Source organism: Tupaia chinensis, unplaced genomic scaffold, assembly GCF_000334495.1.
Source record: "Tupaia chinensis unplaced genomic scaffold, TupChi_1.0 Scaffold000127_2, whole genome shotgun sequence".
NCBI lineage: Eukaryota > Metazoa > Chordata > Mammalia > Scandentia > Tupaiidae > Tupaia > Tupaia belangeri.
The window spans coordinates 2,938,701-2,961,692 of NW_006159596.1; the positions used below are offsets into that span (position 1 = coordinate 2,938,701).

The 22,992-nt window shown below is 36.6% G+C and overlaps 1 protein-coding gene across 8 annotated transcripts in view; it reads right to left on the bottom strand.

Annotated features, from left to right (window-relative positions):
* Positions 1-22,992, bottom strand: part of INPP4B (inositol polyphosphate-4-phosphatase type II B) — a 957,317-nt gene that overhangs the window by 130,197 nt on the left and 804,128 nt on the right. For all 8 annotated transcript variants that reach the window (XM_027770345.1, XM_027770344.1, XM_006144646.2 and 5 more), the window contains 2 exons: positions 18,525-18,702; positions 3,231-3,431 (listed from right to left, as the gene is read on the bottom strand). In XM_027770345.1, the coding sequence (XP_027626146.1) occupies positions 3,231-3,431; positions 18,525-18,702 (379 nt within the window). The remainder of the gene's footprint in view (positions 1-3,230; positions 3,432-18,524; positions 18,703-22,992) is intronic.

A 22,992-nucleotide genomic window follows, 5' to 3' on the forward strand; every position in this document is an offset into this window, starting at 1 on the left:
TCCCAAGAGAGTGATCAAAGATGAGTCAATAACCACGTAGACTGACTCTTCCATCTTAACTGACTCCCTGTATGTCAGCTATTATGTTCCTGTCTGAAAGACTACCTTGTCCTCTTTCTTAAATGATTAAATTTTATTCACATTTTAAAAGATTTTATTTCATGAGAGAAAGAAAAGCACCTTCAACAGGGTTTTACTCAATGATTTCCCCCCCTGGCCCCCCACTAACTTTCCCAGATAGACAGAATCATGGGGCTTGGGACAAGCATGTACAGGTCAACTGCTGAACTGAACCTGTGATCTTCCATATGCATCTCACGTCTCTTGAGAAGTGCATTACTGTGCTACCTAGCTAGCACAATTTCTAACCACATTTAAACCTCCAGAAGCACTTCTGGAAATCCCCCTTGACATAATTACTGTGTCCTGTGTAGACCTTTAAGGCTGCACTGTAATTGTCCTTATTCTTTCCAGAGCTCTTGAGTAGGCTGTGGAATCATTGAGGCCATGGGTTTTTCAGCTGTGTCCCCAGAGTGTAGGGATAAATTGGCAGAGCAGGTTCTCAGGGACACTGACCCAAGTGAATGACTCTCCACAAATGGTCTCAACTAACGAGACATGTTCCATTCTCTTCCTTCTTTGCCTATCATAAGGCATTCTGTATTTAAAATTCAGAGTTGAAGTCATATTAGCCAAGGATATTGTCTGTTACCTGTTTACCCCAACCTTAGTTGCATAATTTTCTTAGAATTAATTTATTATTTTTTAAAAATTTGTTATAGGGCACATGCACTCATAAGAAAGAGGAGGGGAGAGAGAGAAAATGAGAAAGCAAGCCACCAGGACTGGGACTCAAATCGTGGCCGGCCATGTCGGAATGCCTTAACCACCATGACACCTGCTGGCCTCAGTTGCATTTTTGTAATTACTCGTTAACATGTTTATTTACCATTATTTACCTTCCCAATAGAGCACTTACTAGATTGAAACTCTCAAAAATTGTCTAAAGAACAGAAAACAAGGAGGAACGAAAGGAGAGGCACAATTTTGAACAGGAAGAGGTGGTCAAAGTGTGGGAGAGGGTTTGCTTAACACTGTGAGGTGAAAATAATGGAAGCAAGAGGTCCTCATCATTCCAAAATTCTCATTTAATTTAATACAAAAATGGTAGTAATTTGTCAAAAGGTTAGCCTTGTATGTTTAATTAAGTGAAATGTAGCAGTTTTCCTCTAGCTACCTATACCCTTTAAAATTCAAAATCCACATTTTATATAAAATTTCTCCCTCTTATCACAAGGGATAGTGTTGATCCTTACAGGAAGATTATATATTTTACATTTCTTAAATTATATATATATATTTCTTAAATTATATAATTATATATATAATATATATTTAATTATGTATATATAATTATATATATATAAATCAGCCAGAGAAAAGTAGCATAAGGCATTTTCCTAGGCCTTTCTAGATGATGAAGCATCATGACATAGATAAAACACTTATCTCCTGACCACCCTAACAGTTAAGTAGAACAGGAGCTGTTATTTTTATTTTACAGTTGAGAAAATTGAACTTCAGAGAGGTTAAGAGGGATACACACCTTGGAGCTGTGAATAAATTGAAGAAGAAGGTGAAGGTAAAAGGGAGAAATATTAGATTTGCTTTTTAAAAAATGCTTCACTGGGAGAAATACAATCTTAATCAGCAACAACGAACTTTATTCGACATTTACCACTTGAAGCTCAGTCCTTCCTCTGACAGCAAATTTACCAAAAGAAAGAGGAGGTACCCGCTTCATAGCTCCTCAGACAGCAGTATTTTGTAGAGACACAGGCCCTTCAAGTAATTTACTCCTCAAACACTCTTAAATTCTAGGCTAGTGTACTAAGTAATTGTTAAATAATACAGCCAACCCATTTTGGGGAGGTGTTAAGCCAAAAAGACAATAAAAAGATTACCTTTGTGTGTGAGTGGGTGTGATGTGCAACTGCTTTGGGGGGGCTGGATCTTGGATATTAATATCGATTTTAGTAATGTCACACTGCTCCCCCTCACTCAAACTTTCATGTCCTCCCTTTAGATTCTGCCTGTAAGAGTTCATCCTACCATGTTTGCTTTTTACTTTTTTTTCCTCTTTTTTATTTTTGGAGAGGTTTTTGCTATAGGGCACGTGCGCTCGCCAGACAGACAGACAGAGACATAGAGACAGAAAGCGAGAAATCCCCCCCCAGGAGGGATGGTCACGCTGCAATCCCTTCTCTTCCATTCTCCTCTCGGGATCTTGGGCACGCACGCACACGCGCCTGGCATGAGTTCTCCGGAACGTGAACCGCGATCAACTACGTGGGAGTCCAGCGACATAGCCATTACGCTAACTGCTGGTTCCCCCATGTTTGCTTTTTTGATTTGCCTTTACTAGCTATGTTTTCAGATTCTTACATGGGACCATCCTTCTACCTGGAGCAGCATTTTAATCATGCAGTTATGAGCTCAAGGGATTTAAGAGATTTCTGTCTCCTGTCACTTAAATGTGAATCCTTTAAAAAATACACTCAGAACTTGAAGGCTAAGGTTCAATTCCTGGTCCAATTTTAAGACTGGGCATGCACCTGCTATCCCAGCAACTTGGGGAGGCTGAGGTAAAAGGATCACAAGCTTGAGGCTGGCCTGTGTAGCATAGTGAGACTTTGTCTGAAAAAGAACCGGGCATGGTGGTACACACCTATGTTCTAAGATGAGAGGCTGAGGATGGAGGATTGAGGCATGGTGAGACCCTGTTTTAAAAGCAAGGTAGAAAGCTAGCTCCCCAACCTCCTTGTCCTACCCTCTGCAGTGTGCTTAGGATTAAAACAAAGAAAACACTCATTGCATCCAAGTAGTTGTAATATGGATGGTTTTAAACTCTTTCTGAAAAATAATTTTAATATTTTATATAGCTTGGTAATAAACATTATGAAGCCTTGTAAATGTGACATCATTTGCTTTGATGACATATTCTGGATTATATGTATGATTTATTTGATAGCAAATTTTCCTATCAAATGTAATTAGGGATATATAACTCTCAAATGTAATTTGTCTCTAAGTTATAATGTGACCTATTTATCCACAATCTATATTATGATAACTTTCTAATTTTTTAAAATAAAAAAGCAGAGCTTTCTTATTATTCTTTATTTCTCAGGGCTAAAGGTTGAGAGATGAGGGATGTGCAAAGGACTTACCCACTCCTCCTCGTCATAGTCTGAATGGTGCGGTATAGAATCCTGCCTTTTCATTGCTGGTTGGTCTTGGGGCCTGCTCTCCTCTGTGCCGCTCTTGGGAGAGGGTGTTTTCTTAAGGATACCTCCTGGCCTTGCAGTGTAGAGGGCTAAAAGGGCACTCCTGACCAGCTGATCCTTGAAGGCATGGACAAAAAGCTCTGTCTGAAAAGGAATTACCAAGGATTAGAAACACCATGGTAGGCATCTCAGTACAGAGCTATAAAAAGGTCAATTGCAAATTTGTTCATACTTAAGTGGTGTGTATGATGGAAAAAGTACAGGCACCAAAGAGAGAAAATGATTCATACCAATCAATGGAAAATAGTTTTGTTTTGGGATGCTGCCAAGACCTCGAGTCTTCCTGTTTTAAAGTTAATGCTGAGGTTTTAAATTCACTATAAACACCATCTGTCTCTTCAACCTCCTCTTTTTTACCTCCAAATCTTATCTTTGGAGATGAATTTCACTGGGGATAATCATTGGAACAACATCTACCTGTCGAACCTTTCAAGTAATTCCAAACACACCATAAAAGAAAATGTGATCAGACTATTTGTATTTTATATTTTAAACCGAGTTAAGTAAGGTAGACATTTTTTAAAATACAGGAGAACCTCCTATTTATATTTTCACTTTGTGGACAGATGTCAACAGTAGAGATAACATAGCCATTGTCACCATGAAAATATTTAGCTTATATTCTTTAATATCACCGCCCCCCCCCACAACTATCTCAGCAAAATTGCTTCAGTAATGCTCAATGTTAATGAGGTTACTGTGAAACTTGGCATGGTAGATTTTACAAGTTGGTGGTAAATACCTAGTAAGTACCATAGTAATGATGACTTCCGAACAATAAAGAACTTCACAGCTTTACTTTGCAATTTCCTCATGAAATGTTTAATAGCTTCACTCTGTAATAAGCTGGAGGTTGCAGTAATTGATTTTCTGTATTACAGTATACTTAACATGCATGTGGCCTAACACTCTGTTCAAAGAATAGAGAAGTAAGTGAGGCATTGACCCATGTTGTTAATATATATTTATACTCTGTAATCGGTTAGGAAGAGGCTCTCTAACACATAGCGTTATATTGAATAACAATTGGTATCATCACCATTTAATGAGACACCCTTGGATGTAGTGCTGACTCCACCATTGCTGTAATTCAAGGTAATTATTTTTTAGTGCACTCTCAATATGTAGTCAACAGTTCCATGCTTAACTAGTGGTTACTAAATTATCTCTAAATCTTCCTGTTGTATCAGCAGTTAAAGAAAACCAATTAAACCATGTGCCTAATCAGACACTGTTATATCTTCATAATTACTCTTATGTGCAATAGATCATAAATTTCTGGAACTGCCAGGGACCTTAAAGTTGACCTCTTCATTAACCAGTTAAGAAACCTAGATGGGAAAACAAAGCAAGAAGTGGTATTCTGTTTTAGGGCATACTGCTTATTAGCAAACCAAGGAAAAAGATCCAGAGTTTTTCAACAAGTGTAGTAGCTTTTCCCCTTATTCCATACCACCCACCATGCATCTGGATATTTCTGTCCTTTTACTCCTTAATATTAATTCCCTAAGTATACTGAACCTCTGTAAGTTTTCCTAATTGCCCAAATTACTCAAATAACTATCTTTGCTGCTTAATTTTCTTTTTTTCTTTCTTCCTTCTCTCCTTTTCTTTCTTTTCTTACTTCCTTAAGGTTTTTGCCAAAGGGCACATGTGCTTGCTGGAGAAAGAGAGAGAGAGAGACAGTGAGAGACAAAGGAAAAAATCACCCCTGCAGGAGGATGGCATGCCACAGTCTCTTCTCCATTGACTTCCTGGAATCTTGGGCATGCAAACACATACACTCAGCATGAGTTTCAAGCCACCAGTTCCAAACTTGGACTGCAGCTGGCCATGCGGGAGTCCAGCAACAGAACCATTATCCATCTGCTGGTCCCATATTTTATTGGATGTTTTAAGCACACCATCCATTCATAAGTTGTGTATACATATATATCTACATACATTTACATATAAAGACATATATATTTGATATATTTACATTTAAATATATATTTAAAATTAAATATATATGAATATGTATTATATATACATATATATTTATATATATTTATATTTATATATAAATTCCATACATACACACACATTTAAATATATAATATAAATATATAAATGTGTGTGTATGTATGGAAACCAGAATTTATAAGAACAAAAGATTGGAAAATACTTTGGAATTTGGAAAACAAAACAAAAATGCAGCTTATATTGGGAAGGCACAGAAAGTATTCATTGATGTTAGCAACGAAGCATGAACATGAAAACGGAAGAGAAAAAATACTGATGGAATAATTGGCTAGACAGTACTCAAGTAAGTCAGTGTCATTACAGAAAAATGGGGAAACATGTTATTTACATAATTTCTCACATAGCATAGATATGCCTACCAATGTGAATTTAAGTATTAAAAATGTGAATTTATCCCCATTCAGCTTAACTAAACTATTTCTGTGTTGATAGTTGCAATAAATCCTTCTGATTTATTTTTAGAGCAAAACAGCTTGCCTTCTTTGAATTCCTGCTACTACGGCTCCAGTCTCCACAATACTCACATAATTACTGCGTAGCTGAGTATCTGTTCACACCCAATGAAATCTTCTACAGTGCTTGTAATCACCATCATTTTCTTCCAGAGCATGCACATGCAGAGATTCCACTTCATTTATTCAAAGCTCATTTGAGTTGATTTACCACCAAAGGCAAGGAAGATAATGCAGCAGATTCTTGCAGTTGTACAACCCAGAATTTTCTTTACACAACTGAATACAAGGAGCAAAATCTTAAGCACTTTGATAGCTGAGCTTTTGCATTGTGTCTATACTGACAAATTTATCTCAACTCTTTAGACACTCTTTGGATCACTAGTAATCTGTGCCCAGAAGAACATTATGTTTAAAATATCTAAATATTCTGTTACACTATTTATATGACCTGGAGAAAAAAAAATCTTTAATTTTCCTGACCAGCATGACTTAGTAAATGTAGACCAGTGCAGCCCCTGGATGTTTTACAATCAGAATAAATCAGTTTAAAGAGAGAAATGGAGTCACATAATGCCAATTCAGCTGCATATTGCTGTTCTTAAAACTGGGGTGACACCAGGGAAGATGCAGTCATAGGACAGTTGTGACCACATATCCAACATGCATGTTGACTGCTCTGAAAACCATTTTCCATTTCTGATTTGGTTAGCAGTACATTAAATGAAGTAAGGAAGACTGTCTAAATATTATCATAAGGGGCGACCAAACAACTCATTTAAAAGACCAGATTAATAATATAATAAAACAAAACAAAACAAAACCCTCTGAACCTAAGACAGTAATATTTCATTTTTGATATTAAAAACACAATCTGTAAATTACTCATTTAAAATTTAATTACAAAATTCCACCTGGAATACAAAAGTATCTAATGACATAAACATGTCATTACTGAGTTAGTAATCATGTGTGCAGTAAGAAAGAATCTGGGTTATTTTCATATTTAAGATGCTCTATGATTTCATAGAGAAGGATTGCTGTGTTCTGTCATTGTGCACTGCTGTGTGCTCAGTATTCCCTAAAGGCAAGAATATTGGACTAGCTGCCAGGTTACCTGACCTTTGAGAAGATTGTATGTGTGAACCATTGACCTTGGGTGAGTCATGTGATCACTTCTTCCCAGTCTGTACTAAATTGCAATACCTAACTGGGACACTCTTTAAGTGTTAAAGTTTTAAAGTGTTCTGTTGTGCTCCTCTTTCTCGACTGAGACGTTCAGTTTCCTTTTAAACTCCTCATCCTCTGCTTATGCAAACTGTGGTCAGCTGGCGCCTAAATTTAGTCTTTTTTTTTCTTTTAATTTCTAGAGGGTACATGTATTCATGAGAAAGAGAGAGAGAGAGAGAGCGCACACAAGAGAGAGCGAGCAACTGCGCGCTCTCTCCTAATGGGACATGGACTAACCACAATCCATTCTCCTCCATTTCTCCATTCTGTCAGCATTTGTGGACACATATGTACCAGGTTGTTTTACAAGTGACTGGGGCTGGGACTTGAACCTTTTGGTCAGCTACATGGGATCTGGCTTCCTTATCCACTATTACTCACTAAGCTACAGAGCCAGCCCTCCCAGGACCTTACAGCACTTCCTCAAAAGGATTTTTTTTTTGGTTTATCTTTTCTGAGAGTGAGAGGGACACTCCTAGCAGGGTCGTCCTGCTGCAATTCTCCCCAGCATCAGTCAATCTGGGTATCATTGGTGTGTGCAGGTGAATGTGGTGTGCACAGGGAAACCCTGGGATGAAAACCAGGATCTTCATGTGGATCTGGCATTGCAGAACACTGATAACTGTGTTATAGAAAGGAATTTTTTCATTGATAATGTAATCCATTCTCCCACAGTTTGAATTCTATATGCGAAGGTCTCTAAAAATCCATCTTTACCCACCTCCGAGTCAGCTCTATCAACGGCTTCTGGTGAAAGCCCTTCAAGTCTAGAAGCTCCAGACTGCACTTAAGTTTTTGATTTTTTAAAAATAATTTTAAATTTATTATCATTTTAAAATTTTGCCATAGAACACATTTTCTAAGAAGAGAGAGACAGAGAGGGAAAGTGAAAAAGAAAGTCGCCAGGTCTAGAACTTGAACTGTGGTTAGCCATGTTGGGTATCCAGTGCCTTAACCACCATGCCACCTGCAGGCCCCAAGTTACTTATTTATTTTAAATGTGTTCTTCTCATATTATCCATATATGTGGTATCTCTACTCTTTAGAACTCAGAGTCTATGCCTTTAGATCACCCTCAGTAATACTGGTTTGCTGGATTAGCCATTGGGTACTTCTATTAAATAACTATATCTTTCAATAATTTCAAAGATTGTTTGGTTTGTGTGTTTGTTTTTTGTTAAAAAGTCCCACAGCTAGACCCAGTTAAATCCTTTCTTCACTTCATGTAAATACTTTCCAGTCTCCATACCATTTGGTTTAGTATTCTTCAACTAACTTATTTCCCCCCCCAAGATGTTATCCAAAGGCCACCAATATTAGAATATAAATAGACTCCTGAGTCCTTGCTCTGAATTCCTAGGTCAGTATTTGTATTTTTATTAAGTTCCTCCAGGAGCATTAATTACATTTGGTGATGCTCAATAATGTTCAAAAATTCAGATCCACTACCTAACTCAGCCTATCTGTTGCTATACAGATATCTTCACAAAGCATGCATCCACCCTTCCTCATTTAACGGCCTTTTCAGAGCCCACAGATAAACTTTCTCTTGGGTCAATAGGAATTAGATGACTAAATTATATTATTTTTAACTTTGTGAAGCATTTGGAAAGGGCTAAAACTTACACATTCCAAAATATGCAAATAATTGTGTACCCATCAGTGATGCATGAAAGTTCCAGCTGTTTTATATACTTCTTCCAGTTTTTTTTTTAAGAGAGGTTTTTGCTGTAGGGTGCGTGTGCTCACCAGAGAGACAGAGAGACAGAGATAGAAAATGAGAAATCACTCTCCATAAGGGGAGATGGCCATGCCGCGATCCCTTCTCCTCCGTTCTTTAGGATTTTAGGCATGCACACACATGCACTCAGCCTGAGTTTTAAGTCACGAGGTCTGGAACTCGAACCATGGTCAACAACGTGGGAGTCCAGCGATGTAACCATTACACCATCATTCCCATTCATTAACTTCTTATATGCTCAGCTTTTTATCATTTTAGCTGTATTACTAGGTGGTTAGTGGTATATCATTCTTATATTTTAAACTTACATTTCCCTAATGACAAATGATGCTGAAGCACCTTTACATGTACTTATTTGCCATCTATGCCTTCTTTGGAGAAGTGTCTTTTTAGATTTTTGCCCATTTTTAATTGAGTTAACCTATTATTAAGTGATAAAAATAATATATATTCTGTTATAAGTCCATTGTCCATACATACATATATATGTATATGTACATATATTTAAGGGAGAGTTTTGCTTTAGGGCATGTGTGCTCACTCGGCAGACACAGAGACAGATAGTGATAAATCATCCCCTGGGGGAATAGCCACACCACAATCCCTTCTCCAGCCCTGTCTGTGGATCTCGGGCACTTACACACATACACCGAGTCTGAGTTTTAAGCCACTGGGTCCGGGACTTAAACTGCAGTTGACTACGTGGGAGTCCAGAGATACAACAATTGTGCCATCTGCTGGTTTCAGTCCAACACATATTTTATAAATACATTCTTCCAAGTCATGAATTGTCTTTTCTTATTCTTAATATTCTTAACATCCATGTCTTCTGAGGGATGAAAGTTTTTAGTTTTGATATTACGTATCCTTTTTTTCTTTGTTCATTGACTCATGCTTTTTGAGTTCTAAGAAATATTTGCCTAAACCAGGATGAAAAAACACTCTATGCAATCTTCAAGAAGTTTGTTTTTTACTTTTAAATCACAGATCTTAATATATTATTTATTTTGAGTTAAATGTTATATATATTTGAAATAGAGGCTTTTTTTTTCTGTATGTGGATATTCAATTCCTGCCTAGTATATTGAAAAGATACCATTTCCTAGCAAATTTCTTTATACATTTGTCTAAAGTTATTTGAGAATACTTATATTTATGAGTCTGTTTCTAGAACAGTCTATTTCTAGATCCTTTTCCATTGGTCTGCATACCTATGCAACACTAATGTTACAAACAAAATAATACACTGATGTTATTTTTGTTTGAAAGAGTAATTATGTTTAAGCAAATTAAATGTTTGAATTTTAAAATATCTGGTTATATATGAACATTTCTGGCATCCTTTATTCTTTTGTGTGACTCACAATATCCCAGCCATCATTTCCTCAGCACTAAAGACTTTATTTTAGAATTCGTTGTAAAACAAGTCTGTTATAAAAATCTCTCAACTTTTGTTCATTTTCATTTATGTAAAACATCTTCTCTGGGTATTAAATTGAAAATCAACGTTTCTTTCATTTTCTTTTTATACTCAGCACTTTCAAGATGTTATTTCATTGTCTTCTGGCTTGCATAGTATCTAGAAAGAAGCCTGTTGTCATTCATGTTACTCTAGCCATATATGTCTTTTTTTCTTGGTCTCTGTTTCTCAGCACTTTGATTATGATGTACCTGTTTGGAGAATTTTGCAAATATGTTCTGCTCCTCTCTTTCCATTTACTTCTGGGACTCCAATTGTACATACACTAGACTTTTTTTTTTTTCCACTAGACTTCTTATATTGCTCTCTAAGGCACCTATGTTGTTATGTTTTTCAGTCTTTCTCTGCTTCATTTGAATACTTTCTCTGCTTGCAAATTCACTTTCTAGTCTCGTGTAGTAACCAACTACTGCTACTTCCATCCAGTTAAAGTTACATATCTTAACTTCAGAAATAAAAATTTACATTTCTCTGAGTTCTTTTTGACTCATTTAAGATCTATAGTTGTTTTCCTCATCTGTTTATGTGGTTCTCTGATTTACTAAATATATGGAAAGCTAATGTTGAAGACATCACGACATATTTTCTGTTTTTCTTATGTAAAAATGTGCCATGATTTTTCAGATGACCGTGTGTGTGTGTATAATTGCTATTTTAAATTCTTTATCTGATAATTTAATCATCTTGTCATTTCTGTAACTTTCATAACTTTTCTTCTATTTGTGGGTCATATTTTACTGGTTTATTGTATACTTCGTACCTGTGTATTGAATGGCAGGCATTTTGATCTTACATTCTTAATTGCTGAATTTTGTTGCATGTCTTCAAATAATGTTGATTTTTTCCCCCTGATGTAAAGTTAAATTATTTATGATCAATAGAATCTTTTCAATCTTGTTTTAAAGCCTTGCTAAGGTGGACAGAGAGCAAACTTTAATACAGGACTGACTCATTTCTATACACTTCTGACAGCTCTTCTCAATTTTTCAGATCACACAAGGCATTTTCACTCTACTAGTGGAACAATAAACTAGTGCCAGACTCACTGATGCATGAGGAACTATTTTATTTGCTTAATTTGGACATTTATTTCTCTGGATATAGTTTTTTTCTCATCCTTACAAAGATTGATACTCAGGTAAAGTTATAAGGGAACTCATTTATAGATTTTCAAGGTTCTTTCTATGTGAAGCTCCCTTCTTTCTGTTATTTTTCTCTGTGAACTCTAGCTATCCCTGACTTCTCAAACTTTAATCTTAGTCTCCTTGACTTGAAAAGATACTGTTTGGGTTTCTGTTTTCTGTGCTATAGCCTGGAAAGTATATTAGAAAGTAAACTATGATTACAAGGAAATCTCAATATTACATAGTTTGTTACCTTCCCATAATACCTATTTTCTCTTGGTTGAAAAGGATTCTTTTCATTTTTTCCTCAGTTTTCTTGTTGATGGTGGGAGGATCCATGTTCTGCCATCATGGACAGAGCCAGAAGTTCTGATTTTAGTACATTTTATATTTACCTTACTTTTTTTTAATTCTTTTTTTTATTTTTGGAGAGTTGTTTTTATTTTTTTTATTTATTATTATTATTATTATTTTTTGCCATAGGGTGTGTGCACTTGCCAGACAGACAGAGAGAGACAGAGAGACAGAAAGCAAGAAATCACCCCCCGGGGGGATGGCCATGCCGCAATCCCTTCTCCTCCATTCTCCTCTTGGGATCTTGGGCACACATGCACACGCGCCCGACGTGAGTTTTAAACCACCAGGTCCAGGACTTGAACTGCGGTCGACTACATGGGAATCCAGTAACATAGCCATTACGCTAACTGCTGGTACTGTTTACCTCTCATTTTTACATTACTTATTATTTTTCCAACTCTTCATTTTTCTAGTAAACATCAGTTTTACTGTATATTACTTATGTTATCAATTACATATTTGCTATTTGAAGAGGACTATGCACGTAAAAACATGAAAATTCTAATCCTGAAATTTTACATTCTTCTAAAACCAGTTATTTTTCAGACCCTTAGAACCCTGATACATACTTTTACCAACCATAGAAAGAAGAAAAAAAACCTTTATTAATGTCTTTCCTTCAGTTTGGGACTAAGATAGCCTCAAGAGGGATTAAAGTGAGTAAAAAATTAAAAATTTTTTCTCACTACCTAAGTGATCACCATAATCAACATTCTTATTTATATTATGTGTATCTTTAATTTCATAGCACACTGGTTTTCTAGTATCCATCACTATCATGGAAAACATAAACTTTCTTAAGAAATTCCAGAGTTAAATTTTAGGATGAAATGGTGTTTTTATTTTATTTTTGGTACAGTATGTTGAGGTAGAAAAGAACCTAAGGGGCGGGGGGCAGCAGGTGGAGTGGTGGTTAAGGTGCTGGGCACTCCCCCATGGCTGACCAAAGTTCAAGTCCTGGACTTGGTGGCTTGTTTTGGGACCAGCAGTTATCGAAATGGCTATGTCACTGGACACCCATGTAGTTGACCACAATTTGAGTCCCGGCCCTGGTGGCTTAAACTCACACCAGGCACATGTGCATGCATGCCCAAGATCCCAAGAGAAGAAAAGAAGAGAAGGGATTGTGGCATGGCCATCCCCCCGTAGGGAGGATGATTTCTCACTTTCTATCTCTTTATGGCGAGTGCATGTGCCCTATAGCAAAAGCCTCTCAAAAAAAAAAAAAAAAAAAAAAAAAAAAAAAAAGGAAGCTAAGGGGCTGGTAGGTGGTGTGGTAGTTAGTGGCACTGGACTCCCACATGGCCATCTGTGGTTCGAGTCCTGGACTGGGGTAGCTTGCTTTCTCACTTTCTCTCTGATCAAATGGGAAAATAATAATAATAAAGTTAAATAAAATAATTCTTTTTTTTTTTTGAGATGTTTTCACTATAGGGCGCATGCTCTCGCCAGACAGACAGAAAGAGACATAGAGACAGAAAGCGAGAAGTCACCCCCCAGGGGGGATGGTCATGCTGCAATCCCTTCTCCTCCATTCTCCTCTTGGGATCTTGGGCACACACGCACACGCACCCGACATGAGTTTTAAGCCACCGGGTCCAGGACGCGAACCACGGTCGACTATGTGGGAGTCCAGCGGCATAGCCATTATGCTAATTGCTGGTTCCCAATAAAATAATTCTTAAAAAAGAAAGAAAGCTAAGGTTTGGAAGCTATAAGAATTTCTCAAATATACTTTGAACATATCCCTTAATATTTACGACAAAATCCATTTTTAACCATTTAACAATGGCAAAATTGTATAATACTCCCATTATTTTTCATTCTTAGGTTGTAAAAGTTAAGGGTCGTGTATATGTAGTATTTGTCATATAGCATCAAATACAATATCATAATTAAGTGCTACATCGTGCCTTTTGATGAGCAGTAGAATGGCTTTATCAACAAGTCTTCTCAATCCCTATGGAATAGAGAAAGTGATAGATATTCAAAAGCTAATGTCACACATTTCAGAGCTATGAGACACCCCTGTACTCTGCCTGAAGTTAGGTCATTATTTTTCTTTTCTTTCAGTTTGAATTCTTTTACATTACATGGAAAAGTCTTTACATTTTTTTCTCTTTTAGTTCTAGGGAAAAGGAAAATGCATGTATCTTACTCCATTATTAACCTTTCATATCTTATGCTAAAAATTTTGACCAAGTCTTTGTCTTCTCTCTTGGAATTATTCAGATAAACTCAGAGCTTGCCGTTTGTTAGAATCTTATGTCAAAAGATTAAATTATTTCTTTAATATTTTCATGAACTAATGGGCAGGAAACAAATCCAATTATCTATCAGAAGATATACTAGGAATTTCAAAAGGATGATAAAATTTAACTGAGTTTATGCTCATTTAGGATGTAAAAATTTTATAAAAGATTCATTCTTGTAAAATTTCAGTTATGGTCAGAATTCAAAATCCTAACTCACCCCTGCCCCCACACTTTTCCCCCCATAGTCCCTGGTGCAAGAATCTGTCATAGTACTTGAGGCATATCTAAAAATATAGTGGTTAAGCTCTCTGAATATGGAGCCAGAAACACAAAGTGTGTGATTGTGAGCACATTATTTAATATTTCTATACCTTGGTTTTCTCGACTCTGTTAAATAAGGTTACTAACAATACTTACAGGGCAGGAAGATTAAATGTTGAAAATACTATCCACCTCATAGGATTGTGACAATTGAAGATCTTATAAGATAGTTATTCAGTTGTCAATGAATGCTATTACTGTCATGATCATTATATCTATTATCATGAGAATCTAAATTGGAGGGGTAGAAGAGGTCTGTGTGTTACTCTATTGTGTACCCCTTGTCTCAAGCACAATTCCTGGAAAATACTCAAGAATATTTTATCTCTTTATAAGTACTATTTCCTTAATGTATTTGTTTCTACCAGTGAATATCTGTGGAAATTTTTCTGGAGAGACAGCCCTGTGGTTTGGTTCTCAACAGTAGAAGTGACAATGAGAATTTGTCTTTAGATCTGCAACTACTACCTTCTCTGAAACTCCTTGAATAGTCCCTGTCACCCAGTCAGGTTTTTCTTCTTGCTTTTCCTGAAAACTCTGAGGCCATGTTTAACTGATATGCTTCAGTTGATATGCTTCATCTCCAGGTGCTGTGGTTTCTCTTAGAGAAATGCCAAAACCATCATGAGAGATGAATGCTTCTCCCCGATGCTCCCCCTGGGATACTCCAAGTATTCCCCAGCAATCTCAGTTAGTCTACCACAGAGAACATGGTAGATTTTTCCATTTTTAGGTGCTCAAATGCTATAAAACTTTCAGAGTTCCCTGATAAGTATGAATATGGACAATTTCATATCTGGAATAAGCTATTTGACATATTACTTAAAAAAAAAAGAAAAAAAGAACCCTCTTAATATTTATTTTCCAAACATACCATTTCATGGTCAGTAACATAAACGAGGGTATTGTCAATGAAAAAAGGATTGTTATTTATTTATTTGTTCAGTTTCTTACTATAGGGCACGTGTGCTCACCAGAGAGAGAGAGAGACAGAAAGCGAGAAATCACCCCCCAGGGGGGATGGCCACGCCACAATCCCTTCTCCTCTTTTCTTCTCTCAGGATCTTGGGCACGCATGCATACGTGCCTGGCAGGAGTTTAAGCCACTGGGTCTGGGACTCAAACTGTGGCCGACTACATGGGAGTCAAGCAATGTAGCCATTAGGCCATCTGCTTGTTACATGATTCTTATTTTCTAATTTACAGTAGTCAAGACCTCTGAAACTTAAAAAATGAAATTTGTATGCTTAAATCCTAATATTACATATATTAAAAATGTAAGATGTCATTAAGATTTGTCTCTAGTGCCAAATCCATGTTTTAAACCATGAGCTACTAACGGTCTTCAAAACTGTTAATGTAATAATTTGAAATTCCAGGCAAACATTTTTAAAAGAATGCATGGCTTGCAAACTTAACTTTAGAGGCTGAGATTCTCCTAGTTTCAAGGCTGAGAGATTTATTAGTAGACAAAGCTTGTCTACTCAGTAGAAAACATAAGAGGAAGACTTGGAGCAATGTTTGATTACAGAAGGAAAAATACCTGCCCTACCTCCAACCCTCCAAATCACTGCAGCAGGCTGTAAATGATGTATGAAATGACAAATCCCTGCCCAGTGCACAGGAAGACGAGAAATACTGCTCTGTAATCACTGCAGTGATGAGCTATTTGCTAAAATTTTCTGCTTAGGTGAACCCAGAAAAACCTCACCTCATCTACAAATCCAAAAAAGAAATGAGCCAAAGTAAAATTAGACTATTTGACTCTATGTAACAACAATTTATTTTTTCCCCCCAGCTTTAAAGAGTATTTACTGACTATGTGAAAAAGTGAGTGTGGCTGAGGAGTATATCTAACCGAATTTTATTTTACTGGGCTGTCCCTGTGGCTGAGGGTTGAGGGAGTCAGATCCCACATGGCTGATCACAGGATTTGTAGCCCCGCTCTAGCGGCTAACAAAACATGCTGGGTGTGTTTGCATGTATGCCCCAAGTCCCAATAGGATGCTGAGATGGAGGAGAAGAGGTTGTGGTGTGAGTATGCCCCATTAGGGGTAGTTTCTCCCTTACCCTCTCTCTGTGTCTCTATTTGTCTCTGGCAAATTTAAAAACCAAGAAAAAAAAATCCTGTCGAGATACATATATTACATGGAAAATACCAGAAAGAGCTTCTACTGTTGAGTCAACCATACCTGAGTTTGAACCCTGGTCTTGTTTGAATTTAGAGCTTAACTCTAGCTGCATGACTCTACATATTATAATACACATACTCACTCACTCACTCACTCACTCACTCATATATATATAGGGTGCATGCACTCACTAGAGAGACAGACAGAAAATGAGAAATCACCCCTAGGGGAGATGGGCATGCTGCGGCCCCTTCTCTTCAATTTTCTTGGTTCTTGCGTATGCATGCACATGTACCCAGGGTAAGTTTTAAATCACTGGGTCTGGGACTCGAGCCACAGTCTCAGATTCCCATGGGAATTCAGCAATGTAATCATTATCCCATCTGCTGGCCCCAACTTTATATATTTTAAATTCTCTATGGATTTTAAGTTCTTTGAGCTTTAGACTTTCATTTTGTAATGCATATAGTAAGTGTCCTACAATTGTGAAGATGAAGTGAAATAAGACACAAACCTCTTGCCTTATTTGATACAAAGTAAGTACTTATAAAAATTGGATCACTATTTGCTTCGCTTTCATAATAGAGTCACTTGTTCTGGCACAGAAGAAATGCTCATCTCAAACTGGAAGTCTTGAACTTTGATTTTTCACTCTTTATTACACAATTTACATGACCTTTCTGAATAGATATTTGCTAATTTTTAATTAAAATAGATACTAGTTTACTCCTATGGAAATAATATATGAAAAAATGTACAATTTAAAATGTTAAATAGGTGTAAAATATTATTGAGTTCAGAAAAGTCATGACATATTTTTCTTTGCAAAAATGCATAGTGAATTTTTTTTTTGATAGATTTTTGTTATAGGGCGCATGTGCTGACCAGAAAGACAGATAGACAGAAAGTAAGAAATCACCCCCCAAGGAAAGATGGCCACATCACAATCCCTTCTCCATTCTCCTCTCAGGATCTTGGGCACACATGCACACAGACCCCCAACATGAAATTTAAGCCATTGGGTCTGGGACTTGAACTGTGGTTGACCACGTGAGAGTCCAGCAACAGGGACCATTTGCTGATCCCTGCATCATGATGTTTCCAACAATCCAGTATTACAACATATCTGAATAAGAAGTGTAGACCTATATAATACCCAGGATTCTATGCATCTGTTTTTCAAGCAGGTGAAGAACTACACTGTTGTCTCATTCTAGACTAATAATATGGTAATATTTTGGGTCAGTTTCTTAAAGGGCATATTCACCAGAAGTATCTCATAATAAATTGTGTCTTCGGAATGCAGAGGTAAAGGATGAGCACATAGGAATTGGACTCCAGGATATTCAGCTTGCCATTTTAAAACAAGCTGGATTTGTCTCTTTCTGTCTTGGTTTTCCCTCCATTGTGCAACTGTCCTCATTAGTTACAAATGCAGATACTGAGAGGCTATGCCATGCCGGACTATTTTTCCTCTCTGCAGATACCAGAGCAAGTCACCTTTGGGAAAATTTAGGCTTAGGTTTCAAACAACAACTAATACTTTTGGAAAATTTTAGAATCTTCTCTTAAGAGCTAACATAGAAATCAAACTGAGGCATAGAAATTATCCCCATACGAATGATCCGAACCTACATCAAAGTTCTGCTTTCAAATTAAGTTACATTCCTATTCAAATGTATAGTTTTATATGCATTAAAAATTAGGTGATCACCAAAGGAAATAGTCATTTTGAAAATCTAATTTAATTCATTTAATAAGACCATCAACCAAAGAAAATGAAAGACGTCAAGGAAAAGAGGATATATATATATATATATATATACCCACCAATAACAGGTTTTATTTCCTACTAAGAAAAAAAAAATAATGCTCAGTAAGATTTGAAAAGAGAATGAGGCCAATTCATTTTGATCCTGTGGCAATACTTTGAAGCTTACTTTTAACCTTGTCTATTTTACATTTCCAGATGCTAGGAAAGGCAATGCATGTAGCAAGCAACACCAGTGGGGATTTGAGTATTTCATTTTTCCCCACTGTATTGATGATTTGGATCTTACCTTTTCTGAAAGCATCTTTAAAGAATTCTTCAAGCTGTCTGGAGAATGCTGGCTTGCAGAATTAAGTAGCAGGTCTGCATGGGTTGCTATAAGAGGTTGTAGTTGATTGATGTTGCTGAGAACTTCTTTTGCTTTGGCTGTGTTTTCAGGTGAATAGTAAATAAACTGGTATCCAGTACTGCAGCATCAAAAATAAAGGCAGATTATACACAAAAAGCAGAATGAATTTGTAGCCCTTAATACCAGATGGCAAATGATAGAGAGAACTGCAAATATCACAGTTTCCTACTGAACACATAAGAATGCTATTAAGTGATGTCTATGATGTTCTAATTCATTTTAAAATAATTCTAGTCCTTGTTCACCTACTAGAAAAATTCTTTATGATTCCATATCACATAACGGGTATCTGTATATGAAACAAATTAGTATTAGTCTTCATTGCTAGTAAACCTGAGGCCCAGAGCCCAGAAGGAAAAATGGGAACCTTTATACTCTGACCAATGTCGATTTAAATCATGGATTCTCATTTACTTGCTGGGGGACCTTGAGTAGCCTTTAGCTTCTTCATCAGAAAAGTGGGGATAATTATCCAAATAATTCTATGGGGGAGGGTTGATTAGAAATCATTTATATGAGCACCTAAAATTGTGCTTGGCACAGAGCAAACTTTTAACAGCTGCTTCCTATAGATTTCCCCTTAATACTAGGTAAGGGGTCAGGAGGGAGAGGGTTTTAATAGCCAGAAAATAAATGAATGCTAAATGGACATGTGGATTTCAGTGGAGAGAAAAACCACATGCACAGCAGAGAAAGTCTATTGTGTTATTTTATTACCTGTCTTTCTCTTTTCTTTTACACCTAACATGTAAAGAAATATAAACTTTCTTTTTCTTTTTTTTGTCCAAGGACATATATGCCTGCCAGAGTGAGAAAGAGACAGAGAAAGGAGGAAGGAGAAAACACCTCCTAATGGGGTGCAATCATGTCACAATACCCTCTCCTCTATTTCTCCATCCTGTGGGACTGGGGCATGCTTTTCAAGCAGTCAGGACTGTAATTCAAACTGAGGTCAGCCATGTAGGATTCAGCTCCCTTAACGAGACCTGGTTCAGCCCTAAAATTGATGATTCATTATAGAACTTTTGACTTCTATAATTACCATGTAGGAACTGATCAAGTATATTGTGGGAGTAGGAATCCCACAGAACGAAGAAATCTTGGGGGTTGGCAGCTAGTGTGGTGGTTGACAGCACTGGACTCCCATATGGCCGACTGTGGCTCAAGTCATGGACCTGGTGGCTTGCTTTCTCACTTTCTCTCTCTTGCTCGCTCTGTCCCACTCTGGTCACATTAGAATAAGTAAGTAAATAAATAATGTAAAGTAAAGTAATTCTTAAAAAAAATGAAGTAATCTTTGATTTGTTTTACTAGAAAAGATAAAAGTATAAAATAGTAAAATGCTAGCCAGACTGAAAGAAGAGGAAATCACAGTTGGTGCATTCACATTGTTGGTGCAAACTTGCTTTCATCCACTTGTCCCCAATTGTCAAAGGATTTTCTAATATGATTATGTTGAATATTTATTGAATATTTCCCCTCCATTTACCAACTAAATTAACTACATTCCCAAACTCTATTTCTCATTTTGAAAAATCAGAAATAAATAGAAAATTAACATCTAGGAAGCATTCTCTTTCCTCTATTTTCAAAAGAAAATACCAGAATCTTTAAGGAAGTGATCATGAATATTTCTCATATGAGGGTACTTCAAAAAGTTCATGGAAAATGGATTTAAAGTACCTGTTTATTCTGGTATGAAAACAGCATTACTTTTTCTTTTTTTAAAGAATGATTTGATTATTTAATTCTATTTGTTGTTTTCTTCAATTTGACCAGAGAGACAGAAAGAGAGAGAAAGGGAAAGCAAGAAAGCAAGCTGCCAGGTCTGGGACTCAAACTGTATTCGGCCATGTGGGAATCCAGAGCCTTTAACCACCATGCCATCTGCCAGCTCCAACAGCATTACATTTTCATAATATGCATTTCCCACAAACATTTTGAAGATTCCCTTTATACTTTATTTACTTATTGACTGCAAAATGATGATAAGAAATGTCCTAGGATGCTTGGGTTATTCAAAGATAGGACAGAGTCCATGAGAACTACTGGTATATGAAGCTAAAAACACATTGTGAATCCATGACACTTTTGTAAGTATTCACTCTCAATTCATTCCTTGGCGATTTTTAAATGTTGGACATGTAGAGACTTACAATAAAACATTCCTTAGCTACTTATTTATTTTAGCACAAATAAGACTAAATAAGAAAACGAGGATGAGGAAGGGAAAAATAGTCTTGCTAATCACTTGTGTCTCTGCCTTTTCTCCTGGTTGGGACTGAAGATTTCCTTCCGGAGTACATGAAAGCATTTAGACTAATACTCATGAATGGGGATTTCCTCCTTCTCATTTGTACTCAGATGGATGCGAAGTTCAATCCACCAGAGTCTTTAATAAGTCAAACAAGTTTGTGCTGTCTTTGCAAAGAACATGATTATCTAAGGAGAGTGTTATGTTACTGGGGTGGAGATAAGGCCTGACACTTAGCAGCTCTGACAGCAGAGAGCAATACCTGCTACAGATGCAGCACAGAACAGTGTGGTGGCCATCCTGGGATCCCTCTTTGCTGGTCTGATCTCATGTCATTACAGTTTGCTTTCTGGTCCAGTCTTATGGGTACTGATGGGCCTCCTGTGGCTCAGCCCTTGGGACGCTCTAAGGCCTAAGGCCACACGTAGTCTTGTCTTTCTCGTCACTCGTCACATTGCGCCTCTTTCTTAGCATGTCATTTCTGGCCTCTCATCCACTCACAGCCATTCATTCTTTTTGACTCCTGTCACTATTGCCGTTCTTCTTTACTTGTATCATTCTTTCCTGGCAGTTCATGGTGGCTTTATTCCTGGACACGATCTCCTTTCATTATCATTTTGACATCTTTCTTACTCTGCAAATTCCCGTAGAATCTCCTTTCCATTTGATTTTTAACACACTTATTTCCAAGATTTATTTTTCACGTGGTTTTGACTTATACCCTAGTTCACTGGTGCTCATATTTTAGCAGTCATGAAATTCATTTAGGAATGAGGACAGAGCCAGGATGTTTATGGTAAAAGTGCAGATGACTTGGTTATACCAAGAGATTCTATCTCAGTAGCATCTGTAATAAGCCTTTTGGAACCTAATATAGGTAGACAATTGTATTGACTCTAAGATCCCCTCTAAATCTTTGAACACGCTATACGATAACTCTAATAAAAGTTCTTCTTCTTCATCCTAATTTTTAAATTTATTTCTAAAAATTGCTAAAATTATATATATATATATGTATATATATATATATATATATATACTATGTCACATAAGATGTTTTGAAGTATAATTAATACACATGGGGAAATGGTTAAATCTAGCTAATTAAGAGCATTTACAAATAAGAAATGCTTAACTTGCTTTGAGTTATATTTTATGCATGTGTTATTTCTATGTTTTCCAAAAAGTTATATGAAATTCTAGAAATCTTGTAAATTATCTGTCATAATTCTGGTTATTATGTTAAATTGTATGCTACAGAAATAAACAAATTTTCTTGAAAAAAAAAAAAGATACGTATGGGGATCAGTACATGGCATAATGGTTATGTCTCTGGACTCCCATGTAGTTGACAATGGTTTGAGTATTGGACCTGAGAGCTTAAACTCATGTCAGTATGTGTGTGTGTGCTCAAGATTTCCAAAGGAGAATGGAGGAGAAGAGATTGCGGTGTGGCCATCCCTCCTGAGGGGTGATTTCTCGCTTTCTTTTTGTCTCTCTCTCTTTCCGGTGAGTACACCCTATAGCAAAAATCTCTCTATGAAAAAACAAAAACCAAGATATTTGTGTATGCTCCATATACTCCTTTCTGTTTGGCACAAGTTCCTTTGATTCCCTTCTCATTACCAGTGTTTCCTTTCTTAACCTTTTTTTTTAAATCACCCTTTTATCTATTCCCTTCTAATGTACTCCCCTCCCCCCTACAACATGCTCTTCAGTCACCACCATGCGACATAACCCTCACTGAAGTCAGTGTCCCTTGAAGTGGTTCTGTAGCAGGTATTGGTTCTTCCAATGAAGTCTTGTAACAATGAACAGTTTACCTACGAGGCTGAAGGATTCATTTTCCACAATAAAAGCCAATGTTGGTGTCCAGAATGAAATAATGTGGTATGGAAAAAAAATATCACCACCCACAAAATAATTTTAAGTACACATAAATTTCATCTACCTATTCAGTGCCTTACTCTTTAAACATGTCATATATTTTAACAGTTATAGCTTCTTAAATGGGAAGTTCTGAGTATAATTTAATTATCTAGATAAAAAGAATATAGCTAAACTCTATTTTACAGGGATCTGAAACCTAAACTG